This window comes from Pteronotus mesoamericanus, unplaced genomic scaffold (genome assembly GCF_021234165.1).
Source record: "Pteronotus mesoamericanus isolate MK-2021 breed Mesoamerican mustached bat unplaced genomic scaffold, CSHL_Meso_final contig_22, whole genome shotgun sequence".
Lineage (NCBI taxonomy): Eukaryota > Metazoa > Chordata > Mammalia > Chiroptera > Mormoopidae > Pteronotus > Pteronotus mesoamericanus.
Window position 1 is genome coordinate 2,358,363 of NW_026555090.1, and position 13,221 is coordinate 2,371,583.

Consider the following 13,221-nt stretch of genomic DNA (forward strand, 5'->3'; position numbering starts at 1 on the left):
CCTTCCGGCTCCTCCTTTGATGCTAATGCATAAAGTAAGGGGCTAAGCTGCCATTTTCCAGAGCATTTCTCAACCCTTTGAGGTGTTGCTTCCCAGCAATTATTGTCAGGTTGGCTCAAATAAACTCACCAAAAATTCTCTACAGGTTTGAATGTTTCTTTCGTTGACATTAACATGGCGTAGTCGGCCAAGTTAACTCCAAAGAAGCCCACCCAGGACCACCTTGCAGACCTGGTCTTGTGCTAGGTACCAGCAGGGGCCCACTGTGCCTGACAGGCTCCTTATTTTGCAAAGGGCGAACTTGGGTGAGTTTCAGCTGGAACTCGGGACATTCCAGGTTCAAGGCCTGAGGCCCTGACTTTATCTGAGCTGTTATCTTAGATCCTGGAGGAGGGACTAAAGGTTAAAGGTTGACAGAACCCAGGCTAAAGCAGGACTGGAGGGGAAAAAAAAAATGAGAGGCTGGTTTTCAACTTTGGCTTTTCAATTGGTATTGCTTTCTGAGAGTGTGAAGGCAGACTTTACAGATCTCAAAATAAAGCTAAAATTAACAGAGGAAATTGTGCCTTGAAGGCTAGAAACTCCCAGGCCCAGCCCTCAGTGATCCTCCTGGTGGGAAGCCTCAATCTGCAAGTGTGTTATAGAAGTGGGGAGATTTCATGAGAAATGATATCCACTAAAAGTGACCAAAATGCAATTTTGTTTTGGTGCCTAAATTAATCTTTTTGCGTGCAAAATTAGAAAATGCCGGCTCTAAAACTAAATGAATGGGAAGCATATATTGATTTGGAAATTAAAAGCTTCTAGGAGGAGCACAGATAAAGTTTTTAAAAAGTTAATAAATTTTAGGGACTGTCTCTGAACTGAAGGCTCATGATGCTAATAAACACCAGCAATTCTGACACCCAAGTCTCTTTGAAATGCAAATACCAGGTCTCCAAGAACTGTACCTGGATCATCTCTTAAAATGCAAAGTTTTGGAAGGTAAATCTTATTAAAAAGTATTGGGAGGAAAAAACCCTTTAACCATATCTGATCAAATCAATTTAATTTTTTTCATCTATTTCTTTCTAAATTAGTAAATTTTGATTAAGCTTTTTAGATATCTAGATATTTCAAAATGCTAAAATGCTGATTGCTAGACAAGTCTTGGGTTCATCTGCTTTTGGCTTTTGTTGCAGAGGCTGTGGAGTGGGTTGGAAGCTGTTACTGTTAGTGAGTGTCTTGTTTATAAATGTCTTTGTTAGAGGTGTGTTTCTTGAATGTTAGCATATTTGCCAATAGAGGAATCTATGTTTCTACAGGTTATGAAATATGTTCATAAAGTCAATCTAGGGAATGCTGGCTGTTATTTTTGGTTATTATTGGAAATTAAAGTTATTAAAAATAAAAATTCAAATTAAGTCAGAAAAAAATTGCATGGTTTTGATAATAGAAGGCATGAGGTAAAAATACTTTTCAGGGAAAAGGAAGAAAGTGAGTTATAAAGATGGTTGTTTCTGAACAGATAAGAGGAGTTTGTAAGTTTTGTAAAAGGTTGTGAGAGTTGTAGAAGTTTATGAAAGTTTTAAGTTTATAACCTTAAGTAGCTAAAGTTGCCCTTGTCTTCTCTAGAAGAATTAATAACTCAGATTATGTGTATGATCTTGATGTATATAGTTTTAATGTAATATGCATTCATCTGTATAATATGTGTAGTGCATTTTTTCCTGCCTCTGGACGGCGTTACCAGGGTGTAATATTTTATTGGCTTAAAGAAATTAAAATATGTATATATTAAGCAGGGTTCTGTGATCTGGCAAAGTACTTAATATTAAACCTGGTTTAAGTTTGATTGATGGCTTTTTAAAAAAATATTTTATTGTTGTTCAGTTACGATTGTCTCCACTTTTCACCCATAGCTCTCCCCTCCCCACTCACCCCCTCAGACTGATGTCTTCTACAGTTATTACCATAAATATGTCTTTATTTTACCCACGTTTACAAAAACGATTTATGATGGTGTCTTTTGGTTAAGTTTATTTGACAAACCTTCCCAAAGTTTAAATTTTAAGAGACTTTTTCAACCAAGAAATGGCTTTGAGTTGTTCCAAGGGGCCCTAGAATACCTCAAGGATTTATTCCCTCTCCTTATAGAGGAAAATTTTAAAACTAGTTAGGCCTATTTGAGGTACATGAAGTTACATGGGAAGCTTTGCCAAAATAAGAATGAGAATAACTGTTCTGTTTGTATACCTCTTTGCTTTCACCTGGGAAGATCACAAGTTTACTTGGACAGTAATGCCCCAAGTATATATGGGAGAGTCCAGCCTATTGCCTTAGATGCTAGAAGCTTATTTACATCGTGTTAAATTTCCTAAGGTTCCACTCTAATCCAATATGTGGATAATTTAGTTCATGCTCTAGGAATTGACTAGGTTCCCAAAAGAATGCAATAGGACGTCAAAGGACGAGCTCTGATTCTGTTTACCCCAGGTAAAATACTTCGGTTATCGGATATGTAAGGATGGCTGCTAATTAACCCTGAATGACTCTGAGTAATTCTATCTTCTCCTCTTCCAAAAATAAGAGTGCGGCTTAGAGGGTTCCTGGCTTTGACTGGATATTGTCACAGTTGTATTTCAAAGGTTTATTAATGGCCCAGCCTCTATATCACTTATTAAAATCAAATTGACCTACCTACCTTCTTGTTCCTAGGAATGGTTTATGAGAAACACCTTGATAACACTGATTTAATTTGGTTTACAGATGGATCTTTGAAAAATAGACAGGAATGTTACTGAGTTGAATATGCAATAACATCCATGGTGGATATAACAAAGTTTTTCTTTACCTGAATAACATCTGCTCAACAACCCTAATTAATTTTTCTACCTCGCACTTGTCAATTGGCCAAAGATCAAATAGCCAATATTTGCACTGATAAAAGCAATTCCTTGGGTGTAGCTCATAACTCTAGCATATTGTCAAAGCAGTGAGGCTTCTTAATTTTCTCAGAGTAGCCCATAAAAAAAAATGGAAAGTAGACTAAAAAGTTATTAGATGCCATCCCAAAATGGAAACAATTGGAAATTATCAAAATTACAAGGCTTTCTACCCCCTGTAATGGAAGGAAAGCTGCCACCATGGAAGCAAAAGGAAAGTATTTAGCTAATGCTGCAGCTAGGCAGGCGGCATGGAACAGCCCCATTATCTAGACCCGAGAATGCCCCTTGATTCCTAGTAAGTCAATAAAAATTCTCTTTTATAGTTTCAGTGCATAGCTGCAGAGGAAAAGAGAAGATGGCAACAAAAGGGGCAACCTTTGGCCCAGACAAATAGACATGGCTTGGACCCAATCAGAAACCAGCCCTACCTACAGGAGCCTAACCACCTAGGCTGTACTTTAATGGGTACCTGGGCTAAGATTAGAGTCCTGGAAGGTGATTTCATGGAGTAAACAATATTACTGGAAACCTTCTCCTACTGTATCTCGATGTATAGTGCAAAATGTACAAAATGTAGCTTAGGAAAATCATTCCATGGGACCCAGAGACATTTCTCATTTCCTTTAGATCAAGGTATGATCATTATATTTTATCCAAATGCCACCATCTCAAGAATACAAAAACTGTATTAGTTATGTTTTTGTATGGGTTGAGGCATTCTCTTATAGGAGAGCAATAGCTTTAATGGTAGGTAAATTATTTTGTAAAATTAAATTAATGCCCATATTGGGGAATTCCCTTGGAGTCAGTGACTGAGGGACTCCTTCACTGGACAAACGATGCAATCCATCTAATATCTGGCCTATTGTACAGTATTTTTATTGTGCCTATCAACTCCAGTTCTCTGGATTGGTAGAACATACAGATGATACAATTAAAACTCAACTAGGTACATTTTCAGAAGCTTTTAATCGCCCTTGATGAGGAGCTCCCCTTACAGTGCTCCTCAGCCTGAAATCTATGGCGAATGCAGCATTCTCCTTATGAAATAGTCATCAGCCACCCTATGCATCTGGATGAAGGGACGTATGAATCAACTTTACTAAAAGGAGACATTCTTCATTATTATTAAGGGCTCCTTAACCAGCTTATTGGGACTAATAAATTAGTACATTTCATAGTGCACTCCTGAGAGATGAAGATTTCAAAGAGATTTTTGAAACTAGGTTTACAACTAGGAGATTTTGTCCACTGGAAAAGACATTAAGGACTCTCCGGCACTGTGGGAGGGGACCTCATCTGGGGCGTAACAGCAAACGGACGCCTGCTCCCGTCTCCGACGCTCACCTCCATCTACAGCAGAGATCAAGGACTTTTCAAGGACAAGAAGCCGCCGACCAGGAAGGCAGACAGCCACCGGACAGCAACAAGGGCTGCATGCGCACAAACTGGTAGTGCTATTGACTGAATGTACATAAAATGATTTTTATGTTATTGTCCTCCTTATGGCTTCTTAATGGAAACAAGACCCATCTCCCCAGACCCCCCCTCCTTTACTAGATACAAAAAGTTTAACGTGGGTACCTGCTAATCTTTCCCACCTACTAGACAATGATATTCTAATGATCAGTTACAATAAAGAAGTCAACACGTTGTTGACCACACATTCGTCTTCCCGTACTATCAATGTAAGCTTTGGCACAATTTTCCTGAATATCGCTATTATTATAAAGGACCCATCCTGGGCAAATTCCTCCTGGGACACCTCTCTGATAAGTCCCCTGGTAGAGCTCTGGGGGAACCCGATCCAGGTGAGTGTTGTGTCGCTACAGCAACGGGTGATGAAAAGCTAAGAAAATTACCTGGATGCGGTGGGAAAGGCTTGCAGCGACTGCCCCGTGTGTCAGAGCGCATCTCGTCCTCGGACTCGCCAGCCGGGCTCTGGTGGCTGGATGTCCATGGAACGAGAAAAAAATCAGTGGGTCCCCGTTTCAGAAATGATGGGGCTTACTTGGCGGGTCGATATGTCTGTAAATAGCCCACCCTCCGTGCGTCCCGGGGGCTTGTGGGAAGCCCTCTGGGATACTCACCCTCGCTAGCTCAGTTTGGAGTCACCTCTGCCCGTTTACCGACGGATGGGAAACTCAGCGTTTCTGGGTCCATTCACTTCACGCCAGCGGCTCCCGGGCCATTGCCACCCGATGGCAACAGCATCCCTGGTGGGTCCCACCACACTGGCCTCTAAAGGAAACAAAAGGGATTCTTGGAGGGGTAGGGGCTGGCCTTGGTGTTCTGGGACGAGCTGAACTTGCAGTTAATGAAGAACGTTATTCGTTAGAAAAAGACTCCTTATCTAAAATAGGTCATGTGGCGGGAATGCTGTTTCAAGAAGAAGGGAAAGTGTGGGAAGCAGCGTGGAGAGCCAATCAGGCCTTAGCTCAACAGGCTCAGACTCTAAAAACTCACACGCAAACCCAACAATGGGACATACCTGAACTCAACAAGGCACATTGTCTCAACAAGGCACATTGTCTATGCCAGCAGTCCCCAACCTTTTTAGCACCAGGGACTGGTTTTGTGGAAGACAGTTTTTCCACGGACGGGGGAAGGGAGTCCAACAGGCACAGGAGGCGGATCTCAGGCGGTAATGTGAGCGAAGCTGCGGGCTTTCCACTCATGCAGTCTCGTTCCTAACAGGCCACGGAGCACGAGTGGTCCGTGGCCCGGGGGTTGGGGACCCATGGTCTATGCTAATGCAAATGGAATCTGAAGTAACTGTGACACAGGGGCCAACAAGAAGGGGTGCAGACGCCCAGGCCAGACATTTGTGGGACTCATATGGGTCCCCTGGATTTTGGAAAATTTTGGATGGAAAGGCAATCTACGACATTGTGTCATAAAAGCCCAGGCGCTTGGCCAGATCCTAAGCTTAGGTTCTCAGTAGTTCGGCTGGCTGGCATTGGGACCGTCCTCATCACTGGATACTTCCAATGGGAAGTAGATGGGTCATATTTAAAAACCGTAAGGAATGGAAACCCATCTCAGTATTTGTGAAAATTGAAAAGGTTATGCCCCCGATCTGTATGGAATACTGAATTCGCCCAGTCCGGGCCGATTGTTTCTACCCCAACAAAAAGCAGTATCTGGTATATGGGAAAAGGGTGTTTTTTTGGGAAGGTTTAGAGAATTCCTCTGTTATACCAAGTGATTCTTATTGTAGTAACACCAAGTTTATGTTAAATACTACTATAATATAGTAAAATACTGAAATTATAGGCAAAATAACTTTGAGGTTAAAAAAGCCTATGATAAAAAAAAAAAGCCTATGCTAATAGTGATACTGCAAATCCACTGTAGTGGGAAATTAAAGTTAATCCTCCCCATGAATTCACTTTTATGGAAACTAACTTGCCTGAAGAAAAATTAGAGCTTCTGGATATTGAGATAGCAGAAAGCCTTAATTCATCTGGCCAAAGATTTCAAAGGTACAAATGACAGTGGAGAGAGGAGGAAAACATATTATGAGCTTAATAAAATACTGTGATGATGCATGTACCAGGCTTTTTGGTTGGCCAGGATGCTTGTTCCCCTCAGACGCTTCCTTGTCTGGTCTTAGATGTTTTCTGTTCCTAATCGGTGTCCCTGGTTTAATACGGTTGCTCCTGTGTGAATGTCATACTAGATGCAGAAAAACAAAATTTAAGACAGGCAGCAAAAAGGCTTGGATCATGGTAGCTCAAAACTTAGAAATGATCCAGAATATTTTGACCGAGGACATAGAGGATCTGACTACCTCCCATTCTCCTGCCTATTTTTAGAATAATAATAATAATAATAATAATAATAATTCCACCTTGAATGCCATCGGAGTTTGTGGTCTTCCCCAGTCTCCAGCGTCTGCCCTGTTCAGCAAGGCACACGCTGACTCCGAGCCTTGCTAGTGTGTGGGACCCGGTTATCCGGCCAAACGGTTGGTCATCAGTGCATCCTTTGGGTTGACTTATGACCGAGGGGAGGACGTGTGGGAGAAAAGGGGCCACATACTCAGCCTGATAAGCTCAGGGAGGCCTGTGTGACAGCTGTACAAACTCAGTGACCTAAAGTAACCCCACAGGATAGTCTGAGATTAAAACTTATTCACTAAAAGCAGTTCATGGCGGGTAGTCATGTCCTAGGCCAGTATTTTTTCCTAACAAAGGTCAATCTTTACCTTCACTGAGCCTGTCTGTTGTCTTTTTGCATCTATGAAAACAGACCTTAGGAATGTCAGGGTGACCTCCCTCCCCCAACTCAAAGCCCCCCACCCCCCCGACCCACCTGCTGAGACCACAAATCCCCGTGTTGTTATTGTGATGGTGATCATTGACTGTTAACTGTCCTGTGCCCACCTTGGTAAAGAGGTCTGTCTGTCATTTTACCTTCTATCTAATCCCAGAGATGCCCCCTCTTTGCTCCCCCCCCAATCTTTCACTAAAGGACTTCACGTAACCTTATGGCTCCTCTGATTCTAATGTATAAAGTAAGGGGCTAAGCCATTCTCCAGAGCATTTCTCAAACCATAGACATGCTGCTTCCTGACAATTGTTGTCAGTTTGGCTCAAATAAACTCACCAAAAACTCTCTACTGGTGTGAATGTTTCTTCTGTTGATAGTTCCAGCAGAGAAAGAATTTAGAACGTTACAGAGGCAAAAGAAGGTCGCTTGGCAGAAATGGGCTCAGGAAACATGTTAAGAGAGGCAAAAGAAGGTCCTTGGAGCTTAGAAAGGAAAAAGATAAAGGTATCGTGCGGGTGGGGTTGGGGGAGAAGGAGGGATGGGAGAGAGCTCTGGGTCCTTCCTCTTGAGGGTTTCTAAAGGCTGGGAGTTCCGGGGAGGATCTCAACAGAATGCTCAGCCGATGTGTCCAAATGAGACTTATTCCCCTGACTTCATCCGTCCCTGGGAGTGGCTGGCACAAACGGCACTGACTGCTTTTCTGCATCAGTCTCCCTGAGCAGGGCGGTGTAAGCTGCTTGCCCTCTGGCTGGGGTGGAGAAGTGTAAACCCTTTACCCTTAGGTGTTGTTGGCTGGGGAAGATAGAATTTTGTGATTTACTAGATGGCTGTTTCACTATCCATCTCAGTTTCCCTGTTCCACTTGTCCTGACTGGCCTGTCCCAGGAAGACACAACCATGTGTGAGTGACTGCTTGTGGGGAACAGACGCTCCCTTGCTCCTGACAGCTGGAAGGTCACTGGGTGATAGAATTTTTCAGCTCCATTATAACCTTATGGAACCACCATCGCATGTATTAGGTTCACCATTGACCTTGTCAACTGAAAAATAATACTGATTAGGAGTTTCATTGCCAAAAGAGGTTTAATTGGGGAAAAAGAGAAAGGTAGCGATAGATCCAGGATTAGTCCAGGAGCCTGAATTGACTAATTGGAGGTGGAGCCCCAAACCACTTGAGTGGCTGAGGCACATGACCCTTCGGGCTTCTGCTTCCCCTTCCAGGAGCACACAAGCTGCAGGGGGGGTCAGCAGGGCCCCAGGAGAGGAGTCCGGGTTTGCTGTGGTGGAGGCCCGGGGCCTGTGTTCCCCTCCCTCAGGCTCCAGGTCTGCTCTCCACATTTGCTTCACAGCCGCACTCCCGGCCTCAGCCTGAGTCCCTGCCTGAGCCAGGCCCCGGGGATTTGTTTGAGGACAGTTGTGTGGCTCACCGGGCCCGCCCTCTGTGAGAAGCCGGTGCTGAGGGAGCCCTCACCAGCTGCCAGCTCTGCCATCGGCCGGGCAGCGCCGTATGGGCTCGCTCCCCCGGCCCGGGAAGTCAGCCCAAGCTCGCTCCTCTGGCCTGCGAGGCTTCTGGTGAGCTGCTGCTGATTTTGTTACATTTCTGACCTCCACAAAAGCAAGAGCGCTGTCATGTGTACCCCAGCAACATACTTCTCAAGTTTGAAGAGGCCTTGAAATCAGGATGCAAAGGCTGGATTAAATTTCCCTCCCTACCCAAACCGTCTCTATGCAAACACACACTTTAGCACTATCTATGAAAACTTGAAATACATATACCCTTTGACAACAATTACTCTTCTAGGAATTTCTCTTTAAGGGTATCTTCCCCCAAGTGTGCAAAGAAATGTGTGCAACAGGGAAGTTCATTACTGCAGACGCTCTGTGGATTGAGTTATAAGTGATGGCTTCATACAATGGAAAAAGAGGAAAAAGCTTGCAGCCAGTGCATGCAGACGTTCCAAGCCATGTGCACATGCTGCTGGGTGTGCCAAGGTGGAGAAGTGCGCATGCACTGCGAATGGAAGGGAAAGGAAGCAAAGGGGCAGACGCTTCCCACCACAGAGCTTTACCGTGAGCAGAGTTCTTCCTGCGGGATTCTCATGATGGCCCCTCCCACGACCACGGTCATCTACTGTCTCGGTCATAACCTTTATCATCCGAATGTCATGCAACCAGCACATGACTGTATGCCTTGCACTGGGCATTCACCCGGAGAAAATGCCCATTCTCCACCCAAGGGGGTATGTTTCATGCAGTACAATTTGTAATATCAAAATCTGGGGAGCCGCCCAAAGGCCTGTCTGTAGAGGAGGCGGAGCATGTTTTCATGGGAAGCCATGAAAAAGCTGACGTGTGGCCTGCCAGGACCCAGGGCACTGTGCAGTGGACATGCCATGCTCTGCAGAGTGAGGAGAGCAGATTCCATGACACAGCCGACTGCGGTGGTCCGTGCGCGTGAAGGTGTAAGGGACACGTACCTGGAAAGATTGGAAAGTGGTGCTGAGTTTACAAAAAAGGAAGGACCCTGTGACCTTTCAACTTGTATAAACTCGGTCAAAGAGACACCAGGCTCCATTGACTGAAACCACAGGATGTCTGTTAGCATGGCCTCCTGGTGCAGGCCCACGGGGCCATTGGCTCTAGCTTTAGATTCTACAGAGCTGGGCTTTTCCTACCAGCCGTTCTTATTTACACGCCTGCCCCTGCTCTTCGGTGCCCCTTGTCTACTGCCTCCTTCGGGCTTACTTTGGCAGTGCATTCCGCAGGCATCCCTTGCACTGAGTAGCAGGAGGCTTTGTTGGAGGCTTGAGTCACACTGTAGGGAGAAAGTGCCTTGGTCGTGGTTGGCTGGAGTCAGTGCAGAAAAGGTAGGCTACCCCCACCACGCGGTTCCAAGTAGGTCTCTCATGTCTTAAGACCTGGGTCCATCAGCGGAGCTGAAAACTCCTTCCCCAGATGTGGATTCTGGGAAGGAAAGAGAGCTGCCATCTGAAGCATTAGGGGCAGGAACCTCATTAGACCCCTACATCAAAAATTTGGACCCGCTGTCACGTTGGTTGTGCGGGGGCTGATGGAGGTGAGGACTAGCCGTTGCCATTGGGAACCCAAGAAAAGACCGAGTCTTGCCTGAGCTCAGAACCAAGCAGTCTGTTTCCTGAGAAGCGGCGCTGCAGCAGTAGCAGCAGCAGTGAATCCTGAGGCACCTACCTGTTCCCTTTCCTCGGGAGCCAGGAGAGTGCGAGGGATGTGCCCCTTGGACCACAGGAGCCTCGCAGGAGAGAGGCTTTCCTACGATGTGCTGGACTGATTAGGTCAGGGCGAGGGGTGGAGGTGGGGGCTCAGAGGAGAAGGGAGGTGGTTTTAAATGAACTGCTTTAGCCCTGGCTGGTGTGGCTCAGTGGATTGAGTGCCGGCCTAGTAACCAAAGCGTTGCCAGTTTCATTCCCAGTCAGGGCACATGTTTGGGTTGCTGTCCAGGTCCCCGGTAGGGGGCATGCGAGAGGCAACCGATCACTGTTTCTCTCCTTCTTTCTCCCTACCCCCTCTCCAAAAATAAATAAGTATTAAAAATAAGTTAACTGTCCAGACCAGACCTGCAGTGAAAGCATTAGAGAGCAATTCAGAGTGGTTCCTGGAACAGCGAGGAAGAATAGCTTAATGTTCCAGAAGCTGAATTTGCTTTCATACCTGAGGCCTCACAGAGTCCGAGAATCAGTGGGGCCCCGCAGGCAGGTGACGGTCCACCCCAGGGTTCCAGATCCCGCCGGCCTTCCGGCTGGACGGTGTTATTGCTGCCTCAGCTGCCCCGGCTGTGGGCTTCCTCTCTGGCCCTTGGAGGCCGAACTCCTGTCTTCACTGTGAATCTGGGAGAGCAAGGGGTGTGTCTCAGGAGGCAGCTTCTGAAAGTTTCAGAATCTAACGTGAAAAATAAGTGTAAACAGCTAGGAAGCTTTTAACAATGTGATTTTCTGATAGCAGTTACAGGTGAGCTTTCTAATGTTTGGCAGAGCTCACTAGAAGCTTCTTAACTTCTGACTGGGGTTGATTCAGAGAGGGTGGGGGTGCCCCGGGAACCGCACCCCTCTCCTTCGATGGTGGTGGGTGGTTGGCACCCAAACCTAACTTTCGTCTCTGGTCTCTCCCCAGTTCTTGGCCCAGCTGATGGTGTTCCTGATCAGCTTCATAAGCTCCGTGTTCTGTGGCCACCTGGGAAAGCTGGAACTGGATGCTGTCACCCTCGCGATCGCAGTGCGTACAGGGCCGCCCTTACCCGTCCACATCGGGCGTGACTGCTGCTGTGTTAGTTCCCTCTTGCTGCTGTTCAGAACCACCGCAGCTCAGTAGCTTAAAGCAGCGCCGGTGGAGTGCCGTGCAGCGCTGGGGTCCGAAGTCTGCAGGGGGCTTCGCGGAGCCAACTGAGATCCAGTTGGCAGGGCCGCAACCTTCACTCTCCTGGGCCCTACGACGTCACGTGGCCCCACGCTCTGGGGGTTAGGACAGGCACATCTTGGAGGGGCCATTACTCCGTGCCACATCAGCTTGGTCCCACACCTGGGAGAAGGGAATTGAAAGACAGGGTTCAGCACTGACATCAGAGGGAGCTGCGACCTCCACCGCCGCCCAGTGACTTGTCTGTCTCACTGAGGGTCCTGCTCTAGAATCAGAGCTGGAAGGTGAAATCCTGTACGCTAATGTCTAAGCCCAAGTCAGAAAGAACCCCAATTCCTCTCTGGATCTTATGTGCAAATCCCCCCAAACCAGAGAGATGCCATTGACCCGCGCCGGGGCTCGCCTGGCTATGCTCGGCTAGCGAGGTGTTCTTGGAGTCGTGGCCTCGGGGGCTCTCAGCCAGTGCGCTCCGCGTGCCCCTCCGCTCTGCCCCTGCCCCGGCCAGGCCCCGCTCACCTGCCGGCTCTCCCAGCCGTCGGAGTTGTTTTCTGTGAACCGTGCTCTGCTGCTCGGAACTGGTCCCCAGGCACAGGCAGATGATTCTGCTTTTAGGGGGCAACACGGACAACCCCAGGCTTAAGTGTCCTTTTTGTTTTTCATGTTTGGAAGTTTGGGGGAAGACAGAAAGGCACTCAGCCCCCCTCTGGTAGGGTCTCTTGGTCAAGGAAGCGCAAGAAAGCTGGCGCCTCTCGGCTGGGCTTGGTGGGGGCTGTCGCCCTGGGCCTCTCCCTGCAGATGCAGGCGGCGGTGGCAGGTGCCAGGCAAGGAGAGCGTCAGGTGTCCTGCCACACCACTCCCTGATTTGGGGGTTACAGCCTTGGGCCCCCCAAGGCTCCAGGAACCCCAGGATTTTGTTGCTGATATGGTCAAGACAGGTATACCTGGAGGGCCTCTGGCACGGCCTGGACCTCGGAGACTTGCTTCTGTGCTCCCAGAGTCCTTCAGGTTATTCCAACAAGCTGTGCCTGGTCCTGAGCAAGGGTGCCTGCCCCAAACTGCCATTGCGCCACGCCACCTGCCCCTTAGGAAGGCTTTGCGTTCCTCTGAAATGAGGGAGCAAAATGCTTAGGATTTTAAAAAGAAAAAGGCTGAGTGATAACCTCTGGCTTTGCGCTTCTTCCCTCTTGAAACTTGTGCAAGTCCTGCAGTTCAGCCGGCGGTGGATTTGGGCGGGGCTCCCGGCTGAGGACAGAGTTGATTAAGGTGACAGGGCTGCAGAGGCACCTGACCCACGCACGCAGAACTTGCCCCCAGGCCTTCCTTGAACTCTAAGTGGCCTCTCCTTTGCACTTTTTTCCAGGTTATCAATGTCACAGGTATCTCCGTGGGATTTGGCTTATCTTCTGCTTGTGACACCCTCATGTCTCAGGTAAATAGAAGCTGCCGGTCACCCTCACAGTGACCTAGAGAGTTCTCCTGAGTGCATCTGGAAGAACCCCACCGGCAGGAGCTGGCCTGTGCCCAGAGGGACAAAATCCCCGACAGCAAACCCTGTGGCACCTGGCCAGCTAGCAGGCCCGCTCTCCTTGCTGCTGTCTCTGCAGTGCGGCCGGGCGCCTGTCTCGGGCCT

General features: G+C 47.4%; 1 protein-coding gene across 3 annotated transcripts in view; it reads left to right on the forward strand.

Annotated features, from left to right (window-relative positions):
- The window catches only part of SLC47A1 (solute carrier family 47 member 1), a 52,066-nt gene that overhangs the window by 4,922 nt on the left and 33,923 nt on the right, over positions 1-13,221 (forward strand). For all 3 annotated transcript variants that reach the window (XM_054571159.1, XM_054571161.1, XM_054571160.1), the window contains exons 2-3: positions 11,349-11,450; positions 12,952-13,020. In XM_054571159.1, coding sequence (XP_054427134.1) covers positions 11,349-11,450; positions 12,952-13,020 — 171 coding nt within the window. The remainder of the gene's footprint in view (positions 1-11,348; positions 11,451-12,951; positions 13,021-13,221) is intronic.